The sequence below is a fragment of the Hemibagrus wyckioides genome, linkage group LG03 (genome assembly GCF_019097595.1).
Source record: "Hemibagrus wyckioides isolate EC202008001 linkage group LG03, SWU_Hwy_1.0, whole genome shotgun sequence".
NCBI classification, from domain to species: domain Eukaryota; kingdom Metazoa; phylum Chordata; class Actinopteri; order Siluriformes; family Bagridae; genus Hemibagrus; species Hemibagrus wyckioides.
In genome coordinates, this window is record NC_080712.1 from 30,765,146 (window position 1) to 30,791,845 (window position 26,700).

General features: G+C 39.5%; 1 protein-coding gene across 1 annotated transcript in view; it reads right to left on the reverse strand.

Moving 5' to 3' along the window:
- The window catches only part of runx3 (RUNX family transcription factor 3), a 47,072-nt gene extending 22,054 nt beyond the window's left edge, over positions 1–25,018 (reverse strand). The window contains exons 1-5 of the mRNA XM_058385932.1: positions 24,883–25,018; positions 24,539–24,660; positions 5,073–5,338; positions 3,983–4,139; positions 1,697–1,801 (exon numbers count right to left, since the gene is read on the reverse strand). Of these exons, the coding sequence (XP_058241915.1) occupies positions 1,697–1,801; positions 3,983–4,139; positions 5,073–5,338; positions 24,539–24,593 (583 nt within the window). The 5' untranslated portion in view covers positions 24,594–24,660; positions 24,883–25,018. The remainder of the gene's footprint in view (positions 1–1,696; positions 1,802–3,982; positions 4,140–5,072; positions 5,339–24,538; positions 24,661–24,882) is intronic.
- Between the last annotated feature and the right edge of the window lie 1,682 nt (positions 25,019–26,700).

Genomic DNA, 26,700 nt, shown 5'->3' on the forward strand with positions numbered 1-26,700 from the left:
AACAACAGAGGCAGATCTACACACACACACACACACACACACGTTTTTACTTTCTAAAAGCTAAGTCTAAGATTAAAAATTTTTCATTCTATGTGCTACCAATGGAGACAAAACCCTCTCACTGTCTCCATTATTCCTCACAGCTGATTTTAGCATTAACTCGATCTTCGTCTTTTTATTATTATTCATGACACTATTTAAAAAGGTCAGTCTGCCTACACATGTATACCAAAAAACATTTCAAGAAGTGATCTTTTTTTGTTTGTTTCCCAGCCGCACTGACGGATGAGACGGTTCGCACATAATTTTCTCACACACTCAGACAAATATAGCAACTTGTGCATGTGTTGCATGCACGCCTGATGCCGCTCTCTCTTGCACGCACGTAACACTGCAGACATGTACGCAATTGACCGCCCGCCATCCCCACATCTCCGTCTCTCTGTCTCACTCTCCGTGCCTTGTTCCCTCCCGGCAGTAATGGCTCTGTGGTCGAGCCCTGCATTAGCCCCGGCTCCATCCCGCCGAAGAGTGTTAAGTCAGCAGGCTCTCGTGCGGTCAAGGGTTCGACCCCAGAGGAGGAGGGAGAAAGAGACCTTGACGATTTTGCGGCTCGAGGCCGCCCTGTTTCTCTTAGCGGTCTGGCTAATGAGGGGAAGACCTAAGCTTAATAAGAGTCCACAACTGAGGTTGGCAACCTTCTAAACCACAAAAGGCCTGCCTGTGTCCTCTATTAACACGTCAAGTGTGCACACAATGCCAACGCTCGTGCATTTTTTTCTTTTCTTTTTCAGCTGGTGCTCTTTATTGTCTTGAAACAGAACAAACAGAGATTTCGGGGTCGCTGCGTTATCATCTGCCTCTGATGATTCATGCATCAGTTTTAGCCGTGGGCGTTTCGAGAATAACACCTACGCTCTCACCTTGAAGCCTCAGCCTTTGACATCATTAGCTCAATACAACCTGTCCAATGACTACTGAAATAACTGGTTTCTTCGATTGCATACACCACCTAGTTATGTACACCATCGGTTCAAGTCTAATAGTTTAATAGATCATCTGGATTCCTTAAAACACCCTTAAGAGCATTTCCACAGAAACCCAAAAAAAACAAAAATATCAAACCCCTTAACATAAAGATTAGGATACATGTTTCAGAGCCACATTTAGCTCTCTAACCCTCTTTGATCATTTTGCCATTCAAGACTGCCTTTCCTCCTGTATGCCACTTTATTTGTCCCTTGCCAATGCCTGGAGCAGAAACATTGTTTGAATTTGCACTTTGGCTTCTGCTAAAAAGTGATCCACCTTTGACCAATGCTTCTAAATTGGCCTGAAGAAAAAAAAACCGCCCAGGGTATAGCTAATGCCAACCCATTCGACGCTGCATATCCGGGAGATACTACATCATCTGTAAATATGACATAAACTTTAGAAGAGCAGCATGACTCATATAGACTAATATAACTCCAGGATTGGGTGTTATATGGGCTAAAGCTATTTTAGCCCAGGCCACAGACTCAGTGACTGCTGGTTTGTATTTAGCACATTATCGCAGTACTATAGCACAGATGACACTCTAGCTTTACATTTGCATCAAACCGCCAGGATCACTCAGCAAAAGATTTTGATTCGATCCCCGAGACTGACTGCAGATGACCCGAGAAAACAGTTTGAAAAACAGCAAGGCACTCACGTCTAGGCTCTCGCGGGCCGTCCACTGTGACTTTGATGGCGCGGTGGTACGTGGCTACTTGGGGGGGTCCCGTGAAGACGGTGATGGTCAGAGTGAAACTCTTTCCTGGAAAAACAAAAAAAAAACAACAACAAAGACATTATTTACGGTGGGTGCTAAAGGAGGAAGTGGGCGAAGGGTCCTTTATTTACCGCCCATCTTCCTTTAGCGGTCATGTGGCTTGGAATTGAATTCCCTCTCCTTTGCGTCACTGTGGTGGGACACTTTTGGTCAACCAGACGCTTTTGAAGTCGGTCAGAAATCGATCTTTTAAATAATGTGCGGAAAAGGCTCTGGCAGTGCTTGGGAGCAAGTTTCGGTGTTTAGAATGCACTTGAATTCTGTATTAAAAATATATACATAAAATATATCAAATAAAACAACACAACAAGGTTAGTTAAATAATACCGTTCAGAGATTTATGCTAATTATCGTGGTTCATTTACAGATCCCTCAGTGTTTTGGAAGTATTGCAAATACACTGCTCCGTTTTTTTGTAACTCGATTTTCTCATCCAATTCTTCTGAGACATGTAGAAATCACCACTGTGGCTAGAGTACTGCCGAATGTTTTGATTAAACCCTAAACCATTAAGGTTGTCTTCTTTCAACAATCCACTTTCAGTCCAAGTTTAGCCTACAGCTATTACAAATATGTTTGCTTTTGGAAATATAAAGTTCTGTGTCGTGTACTAAAGGCTTGTGAAGTGAAAGTCATTAGCAAGCATAGAGACAGTGCTACATTAGCTTACAAGCTTGCCTTCATTAGGTTATAGCAATATAAATGAACTTGCTGTCTTGTGGTGTGTATTATATTTTTCACAAGAGATTCTTAAAGGAAGGTAATTACCTAATATCTATACAGTGCTATAGTATATTTTTCCTTTGTTTAGTAATAACACATTTACAACAATTTTATTACAGGTATCGATACCCATACCATAGCATGTTTTTAGCTCATAGTTAGCATAGTTAACATAAAAACTTAGGAAGTGTTAACACTAATTTATGCAATTCACTAATATTGAAGTAAAGCTTATTTTACTTGTCTTTAGTCAGAAATATGAACTTAAAGTAGTTAATATAGAATATTTTATAAGAGGTTTATGTAAACAATGCAGTTAGCAAGCATAGACGTGTGTGTGTGTGTGTGTGTGTGTGTGTATTTCCAGTCGGATGTAGGGAGATAAATAGACTTTATGTGCTGTGTTATATACAATTTAGTCTTTTTTATTATTAACTGAAAAGACATGTTTTCGTTTGATTTAGTAATCACGCAGATTGTTCTGGATTATTTTTCACGAGCCTGCTAGTTGTTGTTGTTTTCTTTTGTTGTTCGTTATTGCGCGCGCGAGAGAGAGCTACGCGTGCGAAGCCAAAAGAGCAAGAAAGAGCTCGCGCCGTGTAACGGTCGTTTTGCGGGGTAGGTGAAGGAGAAGGGGGGGGCGGGTTTTTTTTTTTAATAAAGAAAAGTGCTGAAAGCGGCGTTTTGGTTTCGTGAAGAAACAGTGGTTAAAGTCCTAAAAACCACACACACACACACACACACCTCCGTGTTAAATAGAGTGTCAAGATGGTAGGGTACACAATGGTTGGTTGTGGTTGTTGTTGTTGTTGTTGTTGTTGTTTTTTGTGATATACACACGAGCTCGTATTTTTATTCATTTTTTTGAATTTGATGCTAACAGCTAAGCACGAGACGTCCGTTTTGAGGAGACTTAGCCAAGCAGGGTGGAGGAAATTAAGTGCAGAAAAATGAAGGGTACTCTTTTTTTTTCTTTTTTAATTCCTCCTCGTTCCTTTCATCCGTCTGTAACTGTTTAAAAGTCTGGCTTTTACCGGAAAAAAAGTGAGCCAGGAGAGAGAGAGAGAGAGAGAGAGAGGAAACGAGGGGAAAAGGGGGCTGTGAAAGAATCTCAGCTATGTTAGGATGTTTCTGTTTTTTTCTCCTCTTAAAGGTGTGTAAACAAGCTAACCTGTGCAACAAACAACGCACGAGGCTTTAAAAAACACTTAAATGATGAGTTTTTACTTCGCGCACTTCAAATGCATGAGATAACCTCTGAATACATATTATGTTTATGCAGCATTTGGGATAAATCATATATGCACAAATATATGGCCAATAATCAGCTTGGGCACTATAAGTAGTGCACTAGAAATCCGACAGGGAAACTTTTCAGGTTGCAGCCCACCTTCCCTGTTCTCGTTTATTATTTCTAGTGAATAATAATGTGTTTTTAATCACCTCTGCCGCTTCTTCCAACAAATCTCAGGTCGTTGAAACGGGCCACTTGGTTCTTCATGACGGCGGACGCGTTCCTCAGCTCGGCCGAGTAATTTTCGTCGTTTCCTGCCATGACGGTAACCAGGGTGCCGTCCGGAACATCACCGAGAGCCACCACCTGCATGAGGGGGTAATGAAACACACACACACACACACACACACACAGAGAAAGAGAGAGAGAGAGAACACTTTGGTCAACACCTTGATCAGGACACTTACAACTATTTTATTACATACGTATATCTGTGTAATAATCTAGTTGTTTGTTTATCACACCGTAGAATCGACATAATCACGTCTCACGTGCTACATTTTTATTAGAGTTCAGTCCATTAAAAAAATTATTAGGCAACAAGCTTTTACAAGAGTGAAAATGATCATTAAGCTTCAGTTATAAGGGATGATTTCTGCTGGGTGTGACTGGCTTGGCACGCGCTGTGCACTAGTAGGATGGATGCGCACTGCCAGATCCCAGTGTGTGTGTGTGTGTGTGTGTGAAGCCTAAAACTGGATGTGGAGTTGAAGTTCTAACGCCGTGCTATGAAATTGCAATCAGATGTTTATCATGAACAGATATTCTCAGGCTACAAAAAAAAAAAACTCAAACACGCGTGTCTGATCTGGACAGTGTTCATCTAGCTGTTAATACACTGCTCGTATTAACGATATAGGTCAGGTTTATTTGGGCGACCATTAAATTGAATTGAGAAACTTGAGGAAAAATTCCGAAATGTTTTAACAAAAACGGGGAGATAAATATAAGTTTGAATGAAAATTGAATGTTAAGCATAAAATAAATGATTAATTAATTAATTTATTTATTTTAAAGATGCACAAGTCAGCAGCTCTCTCTTGTGTATGGTCAGTTCCCGACTTGTGGTTTCTTACAGATTTAAGGTGTACAACTTTTGTACATATTTTCTGTGAACGCTAAAACAATCATATTCAGTCTAATAAAATTTGAGATTTAGGTGCCTAATAAATAAATAAATAAATAAATAAATAAATAAATAAATACACAGATAGTTTTGATGAGAGCGAGAGAGATTACCTTGAAGGCCACGGGAAGAGTCTTGTTGCAGCGCCAGTGTGAAGGCAGTACGGAGCAGAGAAAATTGGGGCTGTCGGTGCGCACGAGCTCTCCGGCGTGGTCCGCCAGCACGTCCACCACGGAGCGCGTGTCCCCATGCCGTGACCTCAGGGGACCCGCTGTGTTCATGCCGCTCGCGCCTCCCGCGCCGCCGTCACTGCTGCCGACGAGCTTTCCGCACTGGAAAGACGCGGAGGGCGGCGTAAACCGTCTGGTGGTGGTCGGGTCTACAGGTATATGCATCACGAAACCGTGCAGTGTAAGTGCCACTTCAAGTTCAGTGAAAAATTAAAAAAATAAAATAAAAAATCAATAAAAAAAGTTGGGGAAAAATAACAAGAATAAAGGCTAATGCTTGAGAATTTGCGCGCGCGGATGAGGATGGAAAAGGCGCAGTCCAGATGCGAGTTCTTCTAAAGTTTTCCTCGTGATGAACTTTTTTTTTAGTTCAGAGATTAGATAAACGATTTGATGAGTAGCATGCGAAGCGTGAACTGCACCTCTGCAACCTTTCCCACTGACTTCAGCAAATAAATAAATTGAAAAAAGCAATATATATATATATATATATAAAGAAGCAAGAAACCGCAAATGAAGCCTTCTGCTCTTCTGCGCAGCGGTTTAGTGCCAGATGCAAATCACTCAGCCGTCACTGACTAACTTCTGTTTCTTTCTTCTTCTTTTTTTAATGATCAGTCACTACTAATAAAACAACAGGTGAGTCTTAAATCGCAGAGTCTATAACTTCTCTTTCTATATATATTTAAATGTATTTATATTTCTGCTCCCAGTGTAATCACAGCGCTACTTGCTCAGTCGTCGAGTTTGCGTCTCCGTCCATCAGAAGCGCTGTACTTCATCTATTTTCGCTATCACAGCAGATCCCGACTCTTTGTTTATTCCAGACAAAAAAAAATCAGGAAAGTCCTTCGACAGTATATATATTTTTTTAAATGCTGATCAGATCCTCTCTGAGTCTGGGTGATCCTTTTCCCCCATCAAGGTTGTTTTGTATTTGTTGTTGTTGTTTTTCTGTGTTGTCGGCAGCTCCGATGTGCGCTCTCGGCTCTCCGGGCTGAATGTGCTCTACACACGCCAGTGTTTACTCAACTCATTTTAGAAGTTTCCGAGCTCCGATTGCTCTACCAACGAGAAGCAAGGGCGTGGTTTTCAGCTCCACCAATCAGAGACACTTGGAGCCAAAACGAAAGCGCGGTCCCGTGTGAAGACGCAGTGCCTTCTGAGCGCGCCGCAATTAAGAGCTCTTACTCTTACATTCATTAGAAACCAATACGAGCTTTATTAGCCGAACATTTTTGTGCTCTGTTATTAAGGATATATATATATATTAATATCCATATATATTTATATCTATTATATGTCTGTTTAAAAAAAAAAGCGGTGCTCATGGGTAAATTCTTATAATTCTTATAATTTTAAGGAAAGCGATCCTGTTAAGAGTTTGTATTAAATAATAGTTAGAAAAGAAAACAAATACGCGGTGGCACCAGTGAGGGGCTCTTAACTGGTTTTGTATGCCAGTGCATAACACTGGTGCGGAATATATATTAGTATTAAACATTTCTCAGAGAGGATAAAACCGAGAGCAAAGCAAAACTGCAAAAACACAGGAAACTGTATACTCTTGCTACTATAATTCATAATATAGTAGTTATCAGGAATTTCCCTGATGGGATCAGTAAAGTCTATCTATCTATCTATCTATCTATCTATCTATCTATCTATCTATCTATCTATCTATCTATCTATCAACAAGTCCACAGTAATACAGTAATGATTTTACAATGCACTACTACTACTAACAACAACAATAATAATACATTGGACACTAATTCTATATGAGTCAGTACTGTAGTCTTGAAAAGCACAAATATAATTACTAAATAGTTATATGATGTACTACATATATTATTATATAAGTTTCAATCACGTGCACGAAGAAACAGTCTAATAAAAAATGGCAAGCATTCCAATGCCTGAGTAAACGGAGTACACAGAGAGGGTGGGGGGGTATGTGTGGGTAATGATCAGTAGTGTATTATGAACGCTGTTACACGGAGTTCACGTGAAGCGCCACACCCTTCCCTCTCGTCACAGCGTCACCGCTAGTAGGCGCGTTTGCTGTTCCAAATCAGCCTGAGGTTCGGGGGTGGTTTTGGGCTTTTGGAGGGGGAGCGAGATTCACAGACTGCATCCAAAACCACATTCTAGTGTTCAGTTATTCTAGTGTACTGGTTCGTAAGGTATAGTGTAGATAGGTCTTAAAATTAAATTCACACATTTAAAGGTGTCTAAATGATTGAAATAGACTAGTGTGTACAGTAAAGAGCCCCGAATTAAACTCTTCCAGTTACATGCGATTAAAATCCCTGCAACTATAAATACAACGGATAATAATAATAATAATAATAATAATAATAATAATAATCTTCCTAACAATTATTAGCTTCTTTTTTTTTGCAGAATCCCGTTTTAATCTTTAATTATAATCTTTAATACACACCTAAAGGAATTAATAACATTACCAGAAGAATGGCATTATGATAAAAATCTATCTATCTATCTATCTATCTATCTATCTATCTATCTATCTATCTATCTATCTATCTATCTCTCTCTCTATATATATATATATATATATATAGAGAGAGAGAGAGAGAGAGAAGAACTATTATGATATTAAACTATTATGATTTCATAATAATTATATGCAATCTGTTGACGCAGTTTTATTCTTTATAGCACTGATATGGCAGAAGGCGTCCATTTTATTTTATTTTATTTTATTTTATTTTATTTTATTTTATTTTATTTTATTTTATTTTATGAGATCTCAGTAGGGAATTCTTCAATCCCGTCATTTCAAACAATCTAAAGAAACAGAAAGAATTTTCTCAGAAATAATCTCTAACCGTGTCGAGCATTTTCAAGTCGAAATTTTCAAGCTGATATTTATTTAGTTGATATTTGTAGTATTTATTTTAAAGCTACAAATGTAGAGTAGTGTGGAAATACAGCAAATATCAAATCACATTTAAATCATTCATTTCTCTCTCTCTGTCTCTCTCTCTCTCTCTCTCTCTCTCTCTCCACTTTTTTTTAATTTCTGGCGGATGTCTTGTTGAAAACAACAAGGTTAAAAACGTAAAATCAATAACCGCAAAAGCCAGTATAAGCAGTCTGACTACGTTTCCGTTCCGGCGCCATTTTTTCTTCTTCACCGGCTTCATATCAGCAAGAGAATAATAAATCATAATAAGCAAGGACATTTAAATAAACAAATAAATGAATAAATAAATAAATAAATAAATAAAGCGAACGCATTTTTGCAGATGCTCCTATCAAATTTTAGTTTGTTTCTCCTCTCTGATTCTCCCGACTTAAAATGATCTCAGTTTATCAAAGCCGAAATCAGAAAATCCAGAGGGAGAAATGGATCTAGAAATAAAGCAACACTGATATACACTTTCCAGATCATGTGGGGGGAAAATCAGGAGAAAATATTTAAAATAAGAGTAATTTAAAATAAATAAATAAATAAATCTGTGTTGTAAAAATTACATTTCTCATTTCTGTCCGGCTGGACTTTTTTCTGGATGTGTTTTTTGAAGAATATTGAAAGATGACCACTGTGGAATTATTAGAAGTCCTCTGCACCACTAAATCTGGACATTAGTCTGAACAAATGAACTAAGACTAAGAGGAAAAAATAAGTCAGGAAAAGTTTATCAGTTTATTATTGTTGTTGTTGTTGTTGTTGTTATTATTATTATTATTATTATTATTATTATTATTATTATTATTATTATTATTATACATCCGGACTCTGCTGGACCTCCATCTAACTGAAGGACCACGTTCGCCCCTTCGCTGACCAGACTGGTCGTATTGAAGACCTCAGACGTAACATGGGTCCCAAATAGTGCAGAATAGTGGGTTTAGAAAGAAAGACCTGCAATGGGTAATTTAATCCAGGATCACTAATCGGGCGTCTCATTGGTCAGCTGTTAACATACAACTTAGAAATTTTCAAGGCAAATTCCATACTGAAGGAGAGAATGGTTCACACTAGGACTATTTGCGTGTATTTTAAATACTGTACACATATCAGATTGTGAGGCATCCGTTGGCAGTGCAGCAGCAGCAGCAGCACCGGCGCGTCTCTTCCCGCATGGCATCTGTTCATTATTAATATGTTTAACCGCGCTGCTGTCACACGAGCCTCCGCCGCCTCTTCACCGCGCACTTTCTACGGTTTCTAATGCTCCCCGTTCAGCGGACATCTAACACCGCGCGCACTTTCCATATAATCCTCCTCCTTAAAGAAGGGATGTCTTCGAGTCGGACAGTGCGCGCGGTGGCAGCGTAATAACGTGATGAAAAACGACGTGACTCGTTACAAATGGACCACCGAGCTTTCACGAGTTCAAAGACAAGCGCTTGTTCCTGGGGAAAGCCCGGTATCAGACTGCAGCTCATTCGGCTTTAATCAGCGGCGATAGGCATGATAGATGCAGCCTCATCATGCTCTGATTATTGTGAGATTTCAGCCGCTGGAAGATGTGTGTGTGTGGGGGGGTATGTGTTGCATCCGCATTAAAATGTGAATGAGCAATAATTTTGGAACGTGTAGGATTATAGACTAAGATTTCTATAAATATTACTCAGTGTATACTATGAATCATTCTACATCAGTAACTCCCAATAACAATAAGAAAGGTTTGATGATGATGATGATGATGATGATAGGTCTGGGTATGTTTATTGATACTCTTCATATATTTATGCACTTGCTCCTGGCACTTATAATACTAGTGGTAGTTTATAACACAACACTTTGGATGTACCTGGATGCACTGTTCAGGGCTTTACATAATCAAGCTGGTTATTTTACAGTAAAAGGAAACGCGACATTTCTTCACTACGATCTGTCATGCCAGGCCTCTAAATGTAAAGCACTTCTGCAGGGAAAACACACACTATAGGATGACTAAATGAACACAATTAGAAAACACTGACCCAAGCAGAACACAGGGGCAATAATGCCACCACAAGTCGGTTGATTTTTCATCTTTGCCAGCCGTGGGCGTCTGCACAGTTCTTTGCTTTTGCAAATTACAGAGAGAGAGAGGGAGCCTCGAAGCCACAGAGTGCATTCCTTCCGTAAAAAGTGTCTGCTCGAGTTTCAGGCCAGTGGGCTTCTGCCCTGAGCCAGCATGCAAACAAACAGGGTGAGAGAGAGAGAGAGAGAGAGAGAGAGAGAGAGAGAGAGAGAGCTAGCAGATGCAGCCAACCCACAGTGCCTTTTGCATTCTCATCAGATGCATTTAAATCACATTTGGGCCCTTAAGTAGACTGAATGGAATGATGAATTCGAGCATTTGCTTAGTAGCTTCTGTTTAAAACACTACACTCACTTTTCCTCCTCACTCTGCTTACTTTTAATATCCTTGTATCCTCATTAATCTCACACATTAGTGTTAAAAATAAAAGGGCTACAGCAAAAGTGTTGGCAAAGCTTTCCGACTGTGTTTAGCCCATTTCATATAATACAGACAACTGTGTAATGGGATCATGCTAAGAGGTTAAGAATAAACACTGATCAAATATTGAGTATATATCAGATCTGACTGTTCTGCAGGAATATTAAGGATTGGTATCATGGTGGATGCAGACCACTTTTCCAGGCATGTGCTCTTCATGTGCATGACTTCGGCACGCTACCACTGATATCAAGAAAAGAGTTACAGTCATATTTGTTTCAGGGACAGTCAGGCCTATTAGACGTGTCCTTTAATGATGTGAGTCAATATCAGATCAGGTTCACTTTCTCTGACTGGCATGAACTAATGTTATAAACAGCCCCTGAGTGGAGTTATTTTCGGGGATCGGTGAAAATGATGTTATGCTTTCTCACCAGTGGATCTTCTAAAAGTGGTTGTTTTTTTTGTATGTATTGTTAATGACACATTTTCTGTCAATGATAGTTTAGTTACACTAATGAGAATTGTACACCATGTCATGTCATATATATATATATATATGAAAAATTCTTTATATCTGTTAGATTTAGGGGGATATGCCATTTCTTTCATGATCAGTGTACAAATGCATTCGTTTATTATCGAAGCCTGAAGCCTTTATTATCACCACACATCCATTACAGCACAGTGGAATTCTTTTCTTCACATATCCCAGCTGAGGAAGTTGGGGTCAGAGTGCAGGGGCAGCTATGATACAGCGCCCCTGGAGCAGAGAGGGTAAAGGGCCTTGCTCAATTGCCCAGCAGTGGAGCTTTAGGGGTGCTGAGGCTTGAACCCTGATCAACAACCCAGAGCCTTAATCACTTGAGCCCTCACTGCTCATATATATATATATATATATCAAATGTTATGCTTCACAAATTATTCAGTAACAATACTAATAATATCAATACTTAAAACTTGAATATGTTTAGCAGCATGATTGGTATATAATAATTCGTAGTTCAGTGTTTCACGACCTTATTGTTTTAGTGCTTTAATCAGAGGGTAAATGAAGTGTAAAAATCACCTGGCCTCTAGAGGGGGCTGCTCATGAGCTGTGAGCTCACAAGAACTCATTTCACTTGCTGTCTCTCACTCACTCTCTCTCTCTCTCAAACACACACACACTTTTTATTATTATTATTATTATTATTATTATTATTATTATTATTATTATTATTATTATTATTGCCTTTTACTAAAGATCTACTTATGTACCATTTATTAAGCCTCTATGAACGTGTCGTTAACATGTAATAACGCTACAGGTATCACACTGCAGATGATATTTTTATGATTCAGACATTGTAGCACACACACACGTAGGACAAACACACAGTACAGTACACGACATTTCCTTCTGCCGAGCGCCTCCGATGCTCCGATGGCCGATCTGTAATCTGTAGTAATTGCATGCTGCAGAAAAACATTTTTTCCACTGTGGTAATGGCTGCAATATGTGTGTCGGTGTTGCCAAAATGACAGTAACATCCCCTCCTCCCACTCCCTCGACCACAACATACAGGCCTTGTCTCTTTCTTTTTCTCTCCCTTTCTTCTTTGTTTCTCTCTTTCCCACTGTCCCGACTCTCTCTCAAGTTTTCCTCTCGGAAAAAGTCCCGAGTCGTGTGTAGTTTTGACTAATGTATGTATCTCGTTACATGGGCTGATGCCATTTTGGCTCTGAAGCTAGCAAAAACATAAATAATAACGATGACTTGACGCAGCGCAGTCTCACAATTGCAGATTTCCAAGCCAAGTCGTATAAAATGTTCAAGTGGTCCTTATACTTTCTTTGCAACCGGCTCATTGCAGAAAATATCTCTTCCTTGTCCTATAGCCAAAAACCAAAAACCAGTTAGGCGGTGCGAACGAGTGACTTCTCTCTCTCCATCCTTTATTGGTGGTTCGCCAAAAACCCTCTTTTATTAGGTCATAACCCCTGACTGTGGCGCATGTTCATGATGTCAGCACGTGACCACACCACTCTTCGAGGCTTCTGTGTTTCTCATACGCTTTGATGATATCAGCACCACTTTTCTCACTCATACCATTTTGCCTTTCATTCATTTGTATACGTGATGTTTGGGTTCCACAGTTAGGTTAATGTTGGCCACAATCAGCAGCGCGAGGAATAATTGGTGGCGATCCAACATCTACAGGCACTTCACTAGAATTTCTCATTCATTTATAAAGTTACTGAACGCAATCTTGGGTGCAGCTTGAGTAAGTTCACCTCTAAGTTGCTCATCCTTCCCACACTGCTTTAATGCTTGAATTGTCTGAGAAACCTAGTCAGTGAAAGCAAACAAGCTAGGCTGTGCTAGTTTCTTTAAATCTACAGTATTTTTTTCGGTAAACAGTCCCAAAATGGTTATATCACAGCAGGCTAGAATGATGCTTGTGCTTAGAATATTAGGTCACACCCACTCAGACTGGCCTGGTTAGCAAATTAAGGTGATAAGCTGAATTTATTAACTCATCACTCAACATTAGGGATCATAGTAATATTTTAAACATGCTTGAGTACGTTCTATTGGATTTTAAATACATATTGTCCCATGTGGAACCATTCAGACGGAGTGAACGAGGAATAAACATCCTCATCATGCGCACTTTATCCTCCTCTACAGAGAAGCTTCTTAAACAGATTTCACAAACTGAGAAGTAAAGCCCCTTTCCATAGAAAGAGAAAGAGAGAGAGAGAGAGAGAGAGAGAGAGGGATGCACACCCACCCCACCCAGGCAGCTCCAGAAATAGTCCACGTAAAAGCATGCCACCACAGCTGCCATAACTCAGGGCTTTCCCAAAATGAGTGTTCATGCGGAGTCAACACTAGGAAGTGCGCTTGCCTGCCAGCGACCGCTGGGGCCGTCTAGCGCCGTCTGCTAACCACATTTTCCCCCTAGAATACAATGCCCCTTTGTGCTCGTGTGTGGTGGTCTCCCATCATGGCCGGAACTCAGAGAGAGAGGGAGAGACAGGCAGACGAAGAGAAACTGGCAGACACGCACAGAGCACGGTTCTGTGTTTATCTCCAAAACAACTTCATCTGCTTAGATTCTCTCTCTCCGAGGCTCAACAAGCCAGGGATGCATGTTTGCTCATGAAGATACCAAAAATATCTGAACAAGAAAAGTTCAGGAATGCAGTGATAGGGATTTAGTCCGAAACCTAAATCAAGACCTTCATTGTTTATACCGAAGCGTTTCGCATGATCTGAATGACACGTAGCTTTCGGACACGCACCGGACAATAAAAAAATAATTGAGCTAAAGACTGTAAGGCAAATTGCTTTTGCAGATATAAATTCAGATTACAGTGCTACACATTGTGCTTGCGTATACGTTTACAACCCCATGTCTCGTCTGTTAAAGATCTGCATTAATCTGACCGGTTTATTTGGATCGCATCAACACCACAACTTCTGAAAACACCCACAGAATAAATGTCTGGAAACTCTGAAAGATCACAGAGCACAAAACATGTGGTTTGTTAGTGGGAGCTCATTTGCATCCTGCAGGCTTCTGCAGTATCAGTAACAATAAAAAAAGAAAGAAAAAAGTGCCTTCTTCAAGGGTTCTTTGGAGTTCTGAGGTTCCACTTGGATAGAACCAGAACCAGAACCAGAATCAGTAAAAGTTTCCTCCGAAGCCAAACTAAAGAGTGTGAGAGACAGAACCATTTAAGAATGAATGTGTTAATGTGAACAACAGAGTATGGACAAACATCGGCAGAACAACATGCAATATGGTGTGTGTGTATGTGTGTGTGTGTGTGTGTGTGTGTGTGTGTGTGTGTGTGTGTCTGAGACCAGGCATGTGAAAACATCTGCGTGTGACATAGTTGCGCACACATGATTGCAAACACAGAGTTTGTGACTAAAGATAACCAGTCTCACACACACACACACACACACACACACACGTTGCACATACAACGGCTTGTGAAAGACATTTCAAACCACTGAAATACTGTTGTGTCAAATACAACAGAACTCCAATGTGATGTGCAAAACCACTTTTGTATGTTCACATTAATATTATTACCAGTACATATATTTACATATATATCTATATTATAATTATACTGTAATTAATAATTAATAATATGTCATTAGTAATACAATTTTGTGCTCAAAGAATCACATACAGCTGTCTGATATCCATATTTATATTAGCATTAAATTATATATATATATATATATATATATATATAAATAATTTAATGCTTGTGTGTACATATATATATATATATATATATATATATATAATGCTTATATATACATATATATATATATATATATATATATATGTATAATATGATATAATATAAATATGGATATCAGACAGCTGTATGTGATTCTTTGAGCACAAAATTGTATTATATATATATATATATATTTACTTTCCATCCCTATGTGCTTTCTTTTGCTCTCATTAACCTTAGGCTTACAAATCTCTCTCTCTCTCTCTCTCTCTCTCTCTCTCTCTCTGTTTCTCTTATTCTAATTGCACTGTTTGGGCCTTCTTGACGCTAAGTGTAAACTCATTTCACCAGTGCTGGAAAACTCTCACGGTTCGAGCGATCAGATCTAATCAGCTAATCAACATAGTCCACACCACTGAGCTGATTAAATCTCGAGAAAAGTACAAGAAAGAGCTCTTTTACAATAAAAGACATGACATCAGCAATGATCGTCTGCCATGTTTGACTTCCGATCAAAATTTCTTGTTTCAAAATCTCCAGTGCTGAACAAAAACCTTTTTTACAACACAGTATTATAGCTGGAATCGCTCAGATTTTCCATTTTTCCTTGTCCTCCTGTTTTTGGTGAAGAACCCATAACCTGAAAGGATTATTCAGTGAACAGAGGAATAATATTTAGTGATGAGAGCGAGTCTGGACGTCTCAGAGGTTAAAGTCAACACTGGTCAAACCATTAAAAGAACCTTTTGGATGCAGAGAGGAGATATTATATGTTTTATGTCATTTTAGATCTGATTTCTGTATATGACTCCTGTTCAAATCTGGTTTCTTTAATCATTTAGTGAGAGGATCTAAGACAAGATGAGATAAGAACATTATTAATCCCGAAGGAAATTCTAAAATGTATTCTAAATGAAATCTTCACAATAATATAAGAACACGTGATGTGGTGCCCTAGCAGACCTCGTATATATATATATATATATATATATATATATATATATACAAGAGCAACATACCTGACTTATGCCTTGGTTTTTTAGTTTTTATTACAGTTGTTTGTATACTGTATACGTTCCCAGAAGGAAAGCATCGTGCATGGCAAAATTGAAAGAAAATCTAGCTAACTAGATAGCTTTTGCCTTCCCACACAACCCAAGCACACCCAGGCCTGCGTACGCTTTCAGTATTGTGAGAACAAAGGACCAGTACATGAGAAATGACATTAGACATAATGACATGAGAAAGGTTTTTATGCATTTGCGACTGAATCGTGATATTTTAGGTTTTCTGGATCTAGAGGTCACAGAGGCATTCAGTGATAGTTCAGCAGTTAACAAGTCTGTAGTAGGTTGTAAGTTTAAAAATCCAGAGATTCACGTCTAAAACATCCCTTGGATCGTATTTCTTTTATCATTATAAAAGTGACCAGCAGCTCTATAAAGTACGACAGATCTGGCCATAGTTTCATTCTCTATCATAATGTGTGACGTCTGCAGGGGAATATCCCTGATGCTTTGGTCAGCGGCTGTTGCTCAGGATTCAGGAATGTCCACTGTGTTTGAAAGTGCTGAATCAAGAGACGCGGGGAGTCAGCAGTGAATGGTCATCCTGTGTGACACTGCACGCGCCCTGACTGCATGTGGGTGTGTGTGTGTCTGCGTCTGTGAGAGCGCTCGGTGGCGTGAGAACGCAGCAGACAGGCCGACCTCAATCCAGACTGCGGAAGTGTGAAGAATGAGAAGAAAGAGGAGAACCAGTGTGTGTGTGTGTGTGTGTGTCTGCATATGTAAGGGGGAATCCTTCAAATAAAGAGAACTGGCCGGCTCTTAACTATTCTTTCACAACCCCGGGTTACATAATGTCAACTGTCAGAGTCACATCTTGCTTTGCTTTGGAGATGGACATACACTTATATCCACTGGGATAAAGGGGGAAAAACGCTGTCATGGCAACGGAATATATCTATAAAGCAAATCTAAGATGTTTATTGGGATGTGTATCACGGACTAATGTCAATGATCTGTGAATGAACTGAGTCTTTTCTGATTCCTGAGGCTCAGATAGATAAATAGATACATCCCAATGGGAAATTTAACAGTAACACATCTTAGCATGACCTGTCCAGGGTGTACCCCTGCCTCTCACCCAATGTGTGCTGGGATAGGCTCCAGCAGACCCCCGTGACCCTAATTAGGAATAAAGCGGGTATAGACGATGGATAGATGGATATTTTAGCATTTAAGCACAAGTAAGGAAACAGAAATATGTCAATCCAAACCACTTTTTCACATACAGAAGCTCAAAGGAAGTGATATTAGTCCGTGTTTGCTAGTGTGTTTCAGTGCAGGTCGCTCACCCTACTAACTTTATGACGGTACTGCTATTCGGCATACGTTTGGTTGGTATTCTTGGTTGAAAATGTAGCCTTTCTCTCTCACTGTTTTTTTGTTTGTCTATAAATTACGTTCGGCTAATGAAAAACAACCATTATTTCGCGATAAGAGCTTATTGTTCTTGCAGGTGCTGAAGGTGTGGTTAGAAGAAGACTAACGGATCTGCTTTTCTCAGTTTCTCACATGCACACCCTCCTACTGTTACAAAAAAACAGCTTAAAAACAATGTTGTTCGAAAAATAACCTTCATCTAACAGTTTATTCAGTTATAAACTGGCCTTGGGAGTGAAGAATAAAACAGTGAAAGCTAATGCAAATAGAGAGTGCTTATTAATAAAGGAATTATTCATGAAGGGACTGTTAGGTAGGGAATATACAGTACTTTGCTCCAAAATTCCAGCCACGTGGCTTTTTGTTTATTCGGATTTGTACGAATCAAGTAATTCATGAAAAAGGATAATCGAGTATTCTTTATCAGCATCATCGCTTAACATCACAACCTTAAAGAATTTATTCACATAGAAGCGACAAATCCTGAAAGATTCAGTAAAGCTTTATGAAAGGGCAGGAATCTTTATTAAAAGTTTATTCGATGTCGAATCTGTATGCAAGATAACATTGCATGTTTTCTGTAAACATAAAATATATATATATAATATATATATTATATATATTCTATTCTATATATATATATTTTCTTTTCTATATTATAATAGAATATTATATATGTTCTATTCTATATACATAATCTATTTTATCTTACACCAAAATTCGCTAATGTTGAAACCATAAATTTAACCATTAATAACTTTCTAAATATGAATGAATGAATGAATGACTATGCCACAGTGAATCCACGTTCCTGTCGTCCTCATAGGCCTGTTCTCATGAGGACAATTTTACTCATGTAGAGAGAAATCGAGTCATTGTTTGATGATTCAGAGCAAACTGTTATATTTTATTAATATGTAAAGACATTTAGTTGATTTTACAGCAAAACACATATACACAGTGTGTGTGTGTGTGTTTTGTCGTTTTTGTTGTGGCTACTGTGTCATATTCATTTCACTGTAATCTGCTCTTTTGCTAAAACCAAAGCAAAGACACACACACACACACACGTCGTTTGATCATAATGTTTATCTGAATATGAAACAAAGCCAGCGAGGTCGCAGAGGCCGCGCTAACAGCAGCGTATGGGTTTAATTAATGTCAGGAAATCATCGGCTACTAAGAGATTGGCCGTAGAGACTGTTTAACTGCTTCAATCAGCGAATAAAGACTCATCATAAGCGATACTGAATTTCTATGTGTTAGGTCAAAGTCTAGGACTAAATTATACTGATATAACATCCTTGGATTAGTTTTTTTTTAGCATACTGTGTGTCTTTCTGAAAAGGCTCTAGACCCCATAAATCTACTTGACATTTGCGTCATGACAGATTTGGCCATTTTTGTCTTTCAGCATAGCAGTAATTACATTCATAATCATTACACAAGAGCTGTTTTTTTCCCTCTGCCGAAAGCAGTCAGAATTGTGGTAATGTGCTTAGCATACATCTTCAAAGTGCCTTTACCATCACCATTGAAAAAAAAATAAAAAATCACCTGCCAACGTGTTTAACAATGTGGATACCTTCAGATGAACTCCATGGCATATTTGTTGAACTTCTTTTCTTTCAGTTACTCTACTCTACACCCACAAATCGCTCTCGGAATCTTTGATATTGGACGCTTTCCCAGTATTGTATTTTTCCCCTATGTGGTCTCTAGATAACGAGCTAGCTTGGCACAGGCAGTATGTTACCATCAGTAGATCTGAACACAGTGCTGAGACTTAGCTTGGTGTAGTTAAAAAATAAATAAAATATGATCGTAAACTTTCGAATTGATTTTCTGCTCTGCTTTGAAAAAGACCTAACTAACTCACATCTTAGCTTCTGCAGCTAGCTTTATTATGAATAACTTGACTTTTGTATAGCCTGTGGAATTGTCTTGCTCAGTATTTCCATTTTACATGCATCTAGGTCTAATTTATACCTTTCAGTCATGTTTCATAAGATCGGCACATCACAACATCAGTGTTGTTCATCAAAACAGCTCATGACCCATGTGTTTCCTGGACGCGGCTATTTCTTCCCTTTTTTAACCCGAGACTCCTTCCTGAGACGCTCAAGATCTCAAGGTCCCATCATGCCCACCAGCCCGTTTATCTTCATAAGTAGCTCCTAAATGATTTCTATGGTTCTGAAACTTGAGCACGACTTGAAAACGAGCAAACAGTCTGAGCCCTGTAAACACGCCCCCGCTCCCCAAACGTTTACAATGGCTAATCGTCTCCAGATCGTCCGTCACCACGGGCCGGCGCGGTGCTTTTTGAAATCACAACACCGTCGAGCCGATCGAGACGTAGGAGCGAGACCCTCCGCCGTCACTCTCATACGCTTTTTATTAGCTCCCTTTTCGGTGCGATCTTCGAAAACTCTTAATATACAGTTACACATCTCAGCTCTTGATGTTTCTGGGACAAGAGGCAAAACGAAAAGGAGCTTGCGGAAAAGCCTTTGAATCGGATCCAGCAAAACGACGCGTGGATTTCGAGGAGCGCGAACCATGTGTTTATGAGATTAATAAACTGAAGGCAGTGTAGTTTTACAGTGAGTAAACTGCTTCCAGTACAGGCAAACAGGCATCCTGACGTCTTTCAGCTTTCAGTATTCATTGTTAAAACTTGGCTATAACTACTGTGCTGCAAAACTGATCCAACGCACAACTCATAGCACTGCTACAACCTCTAACCTCACCCTGACCCCTTTTTTATGCATTATACATTAAACATACTACAATTGCAAGTGTAAATATCGGTAATAGTAAGACAGTTGAGTGTCTAAATACATTCAAGAATCAACATCAACTATGTTGACCCCATGCTACGTTCATTCTTACTATGGAAACCATCCATTCTTTCACCCAAAGAGCGTGAGTCATAAAACCTTTCCAACCCCTAATAAAGTCGTCCACTCGTGCTGACCCCAATTAACCAGTTCTATCGTGATACAGCTATAACTCGAGACATCTGTGGCACAATCATGTTGAAGCAACATTATATGGATAAAAAGCAGTATCATGAGACCTACAACCAGTTTTAGACACCCTCAGCTCAACATCTCTAATCAGGTCCTGATTACGGATTTCAGCTTAGATACATGTATTAATACCACAGCACTGCACAGTTTATACGCAAGGCTTACATTCAAGTGCTCATTTGACTATGTTGTTGTTTCTCGAGAAGCGATTTGTATAGCAGGTGCTTTAGACAAACAGGGTGTAATTGTTGATAAGGCGATGTTTTTTTACCATTTACTCCAAGAGTCTCTAGCGTCAGGGTTTCATTACTGTCATGGTAAAGTCTATGGATGGAGGGCACGGATAGATTTGGTGTAATTAACACCAGAAGAGAGAAAACAGGAACTAAATCGTCTCACGGACGTTCAAACAACATTAAATGAGTCCGCTGGAACATTACTCAAATACCCATTAGTATCCTTTTCCAAATAATCCAGAATGGTGATTAGTGTGTTTTTGATCGCTCTCTGTTGTTAAATGATCTTCATAAAGCCCCGCCCCTTTCTTGCCATCTCATATCAGTACTCTTTCGGCTTAGTGGTCACGTCTTGGCTCTAAGACATTAAGCACAGGCTCTAAGAAAGTAAGCGGAAAACACTGCTGAGGAGGAAAAAAACTCATGCTGGTTATTTAGAAGAGGAACGCAGTGATGTAAAGCAACGTATTGACGTCTGAGCTAGGACATAACCGCTAGAGGCTCCCAACCCGGGTCACACACACACACACTCTGGCTGTTAGCCGTCCTGTAGACTAGTTTTACAAAGCAGTATCCCGGCTTATCTCTCTCTCACTCTCTGTGTGTGTGTGTGTGTGGAGCATTAATAGACTGCAGTTCCAGAGCAGCAGGTGTGACCTCATTGTGGTTACTGGTGAGCAACAGAAGCAAACAGAGTCTGCATCAGATTAGCACGTTAAAACACACACACAGGCACACACGTGAATATATCAACATGTATTTATGTTCCTACACGCTGCTCCACCGGGTTGTGTTCATCTTTATATTTTGACAAATAAATCATCAGATAACCAAATTTAAGGTATTACAAAATACCATATGTCCTGTATTGATTGCAAATCTTGATGGGAAAAACATATAATCAGCTAGCACTGAGATGCCTTATGAACACACACACACACTCTATATTGTACACAACGATTACAGTTCACATCGGCATAAACCCAAGCATCTAGAATTTGGGGGGTATTATTTTTTTGACTGTGCTGTTAAGTGTAAGTGTAAGTTCCTCACAGTTACTCGTTACTCTTATTATGACTATTAATTTTTTGTCAGCAGCGCTTCGGAGTATTTCCACCCTCGCCTTTAAATGTGGTTGTTTTTTCTTCGCCGGCAAACTAAATGTGCACTAGTTTCTGTTTCTAGTGGTAGAGACGTTAAGCTTGGACTCGATTCTCTCTCGCTTTAAAATACTGACTGATGTTGAGTTTATGGATTACTATATGGGGTTGTTAACACTGATATCATTGATGTGATTAAAAAAAGTGGCCTATTGGTTTGCTCATTTGTTAATTTCTGTAGCAGAATTTTTGTAAATAATATTTTTAAATTCTTTAAAAATAAAATATATATATATCTCAGATCTCAGCATCTCAGTGCTTGATAAATTAATAAATATATATATACATATATATATATATATATATATATATATATATATATATATATATATATAATTTATTTATTAATTTATCAAGGCCTTATAAGGAAAATATTTTTAAAAATGTTTTAATTTTTATTTTCTGGGAGCTTCTGGGAGGATCACTTAACAACAGATAGATCATTCCCATTCGCTTAAAATCTACACAAGCCCTGCTTTTGAATATTTTTTTATATGAAAGCATCTCTATCAAATAAAGATTTAAAACAAAATTGCCTTCGACTCCTATTCTTAGACGTTTCGAATTGTCTAAAATCCGCACATTTCCCCCCCGATTCTGATTCTTCTTGGTTATCTATGATTCTTTTCTTCCATTCTTCTAAAACAAAAAGCCATGACCAAGCCTCCCTACATGGACAAAGTAGAATTAGAGATAAGAGAAAAAAATCCCACAAGATTGTAGTATTGTTTTTCTGCACTGAGAAGAACATTAATAAACAATAGCTATGTTCGGAAATGATTTTTGTTAATACTGTAGTGTGAGAGCGTGTTGATTTTCACCACTGTGCTCCATGCACAATTATATAGAGTTATATAGAGTTCATTCTCTCAGATCCTTTGCTGTTTAATTATCGAATAATAATAGTTAATGAATATTGTGCTTTAAAGAAACGCTCATTAACGCTTTCTAGAATAAAACATTTTCAGACATAACGGTGCAATTCATCATTCATCACACTCATTTGGCAATTTTAATTCATTTACTGATTTTTTATGTTACACAAATGCCTACAGAATGTTAGTCGCTTTCAAAGATCAGTCTTTTGTGAAAGAAACTGTCAAACCCCTGAGGGAATTTTTCCCCCCTCTCCTTGAACTAATTTCTATGAGAAAAAAGCTTTTGCTTTTTTTTCTTTTATTGGCTTCTTGGCTTCTCCATCAAATGCTTTCCCCTGGTTTAATTTTCACGAGCGAGGAATTGAAAAAGGATATTGTATCCTGCTAATGATTTCCAATAGTGATTATGGCGAGCGTTTAAGTTCCTCATTTAAGCGCCACATTTTCTGCCTGCCAGATCTCTGTCGTCTACAGAAAGTTTACACACTCTGGGAGGGAAAAAAAAGGGGGACAATTCTTCAGAAATTGCTGTGGAGCTGCTAATAATAATAATAATAATAATAATAATAATAATAATAATAATAATAATAAGGCAGATGGAGCGGAGGCCAGAGATGCAGGAAGAGGAGGAAGAATTTTTGAACCAGCTCCAGCGAACGCATATTACTGTCACTCATCCAATCAGACACGTTTTTATGTAAACCACTGCCTGTGTATGTGTGTGTTAGAGACAGAGTGTGTGAGCGGGTGAGTAGTTGGAAGCTCCGGCGAAAAAACACTCTGCAAACAATTTAGGGTTGGTCCTGTATCTGTCTCTTATTAAATCGCACAAGCCACAGTTAAGTGGGGGGATTTTTCAACTTTCTCTCTCTCTTTTCTTCCATCATTTATTTCTTTTTATTCAATTTCCCCAGTGTTGGATGTTACTGCACGGTCAAAAATGAACCAAGTACACTCACCCTTGACTGAGATTAACGTCGGTTTATCAGCAGGTTACAGGTGTAAACACTTCTATCTATGTATTACATTTGATTGTTTTATCAGCTGCCGCCACACACTCAAATGACATCGGGCTTCTGTTTAATAACACTATGAACTCTTTAACTACCCCCAATAAAGCAAAATGAGTTACGGAAAACATCTCTGATTCAAGTAGCAACCCGAAAGGTATTTACCCGGAGACCGCAAATTAATTATTTTCCTAATAACTCACTGCTGAGAGTATTTCAGTGCTGACAATTCTTGGATTTTGTCAGCCTTCGTTTATCGAGTCATATCATCAAGATACTCAGTTGTAAATTGATAATCAATCGTGTATCATACGGTACGAAGGGTCATGCAATAACACACTACACGTGACCCCGAGATCCATTTGAAGCAAAAAGGCCATTCCTTCTTAAGGAACAGGAGAAGATGGCAGTACACACACACACACACACACACACACACACACAAGCACGCACACACCCACCCTGAAGGCCCACTGACCACAAAAAGGCAAAGAGTGTATCCTCACTCAGGGGAGTAAATGGATGAGAAGTACACTGGTTTTGTTTTATGGTTTTAGAGTTCCAGTAAAGGTTGGTCTACATGAAAGTGCGCTGCTACAAAGTGCGTTGATAATGCACCAGGCGGCAGGGAAGCCATTACAACAACGGCACTGAAAAACACGCAATTGATATACAGCATGCTCCCAAATGACTAGCTATGACTAGCATATAAATATATGTAAAGTTTTCATAAAAGGAAGGCAAACAGGCGACAGCTCTGCACCTGCACCTGCAGAGGCAGCTTCAAAGCAAGCAGATCTGATCTAAAAGTTTGAGTGGTGCTTGCTTCTCTTCTAACCATCTCCATTTGTACCAAAATGAATATTTAACATTACATTAAGCCACGGATGAAGACGAGGGACCTACCTCTGAGTGAAATGGGGTAGTTACTGAAAGAGTCAAAGATGCTGTTCGAAGCCATGTGTGATGTCCACAAGGGCCAGGTCCCGCACCAGCGCTGCCCTCTGAACCACTCCAGCAGCTAAAGCCTATTAAAAGTAACAACGGATGCATGAAAAAAGAGGTGGGTGAAAGAGTTTCTCGGACCACGTAGGCTGCTTGCAACCAAGAATCTGGGGTTGGTGATTTTGCCACAGGAATCTGCAGCCACAAGCTTGCTAACAGAACAACGTATGCAGGAGTGAGGTGACTCACAGAGCTGTGGTGTGAATCGAGAGGAAAAATAACAGGACGTGGAGAGGTGAACATACCTGTGACAGATGCTGTTCGTTTCTGGTTTTGGAGGTTCAGGTGTGTGCAGCTCAAGTCGGCGAGGTGATGGACCGTCAGTCTCACATCTGGTCACAGCTCCCGCGGCGATTCTGCTTCTCGCCCAACCCACCGATCCATTGGTGGAGTCCGGGTCACATGTCACATGAGGTCACGGGTCTGTTCCCTCCCTCCCTCCCTCTCTTTCAATCGCACCCGGTCCTCTGTACTTCTCTTTCCTCCTTCTGTCTGATTGGTTGTCAGATACTTTGAAATTATTCCCCTATCTCACCTGAGACGTGCTCAAACTTAGCCCACAGTGTCTGATGATTGGAACTAGCTTTAAAAAAAAAAAAAAACTATCAAGAGACGCCTAGGATGGAAAAATGAAGCGCTCTGAGAGAGCAAAGAGCAGAATAAGCTCTGAGAGAGGAGGCAGTGCGTGTGTGAGCCATGTGTGTATGTTTGTGCGCACTGGTGGTTTGGGGCCTGCTAAACCAACCCTCCACCCTCACTTACCACTTGATAGTATCATAATCCTAGCCTCATTAGAAGCTCTCACATTCTCACTCTCTCTGTTTGACCTGATTTTGATGACTCAATTTTTCCAGAATATTCGCACCGACCTGAAAAGTGGAAATGATATGTGTATTAGTCTTTAATGAAGCAGTGTCGCAAAAGTTTTCTCAACTTCTTCTTTCTTTCTTTCTGCTATATTTATTTGCATGTCCGTCTGCTAGCCCGTTTCTCTTCGTACTTCGGCATTCCCATCGTGTCTAGCCACTGGACAGCAACCCTTACCACATGTCTGGATAGTCAGCTGACACAAAGCTGTGGTCTTCTGTGAATATGCATTTTGGAAGTATATTTGTCTTGTACTGATGTACTGATGCGTGTGAGTGAGTGTGTATTTGTTTCAGTGCTTCAAATGATGGGGACTCTTCCCCACTTCCAGCTACCACTTTTTATTAATTCTATATCAAATTCACTGATTGTGCTTTACTGATGAACGCATTAACATTCTCTAAAAAGCCAATGTCTAACACTCTTCTAGATTCATAACTTACATCCTTGTAGGTTGCATGAGCTCATGGTACGAAGGGTACCCTGTTAAAGCTTTTGACCCCCTTGCCCCCCTACATTAAAAAAAAAATTACTAGAACTACCTTGGGTGTGTGTACTTGAGACAGAGTGTGTGTGTGTATTTGTATAATGTTGGACATACCACTTCGCACCCTCACTGCCCTGCTAATGAGCACTTGTGTGTCAGTTGGGTGGCAGCACAGGCCAAATGACATGGTCCCAAAAGTGTGTGTGTGTCGGTATGGAAATGACATGCTCCCAGCCAATGTGGCCGATGGCCGAGGCCACAGAGTGGCTTGAATGCTTATCAGCAGTGTCCCGGCCTAACCTCATGCACACAGACACAAATCTCCTTGTTTCTATGAGGTGTGACCGACTGGGCTAACCATGACACCACATAATACAGGTACACTGAAACTCCACCAACAAAAGCGTGAGGATTTTTCATGCCTAACTTGTTTGGCTTTTTTGGTCTATTTTATAGTCTTGTGTGTAGACAGATCACTTGTACTTGAACATAAAGCAAACGTATGGACCAAGCATGTCCTTGTCCGGCTAACTGAGATTCAGTTGTTTGACCATATGAACACTTTTAAACGTTCAGCACCAAAATGACATCGTAATTATGATGAAATTTTGTGATGATACAAAAATAAATTGTCGAAACATCTCAGTCAAGACACCCCCTGGAAATGATCCTAACCTAACCAATCGAGACAAGCGTACAATATGTCCAA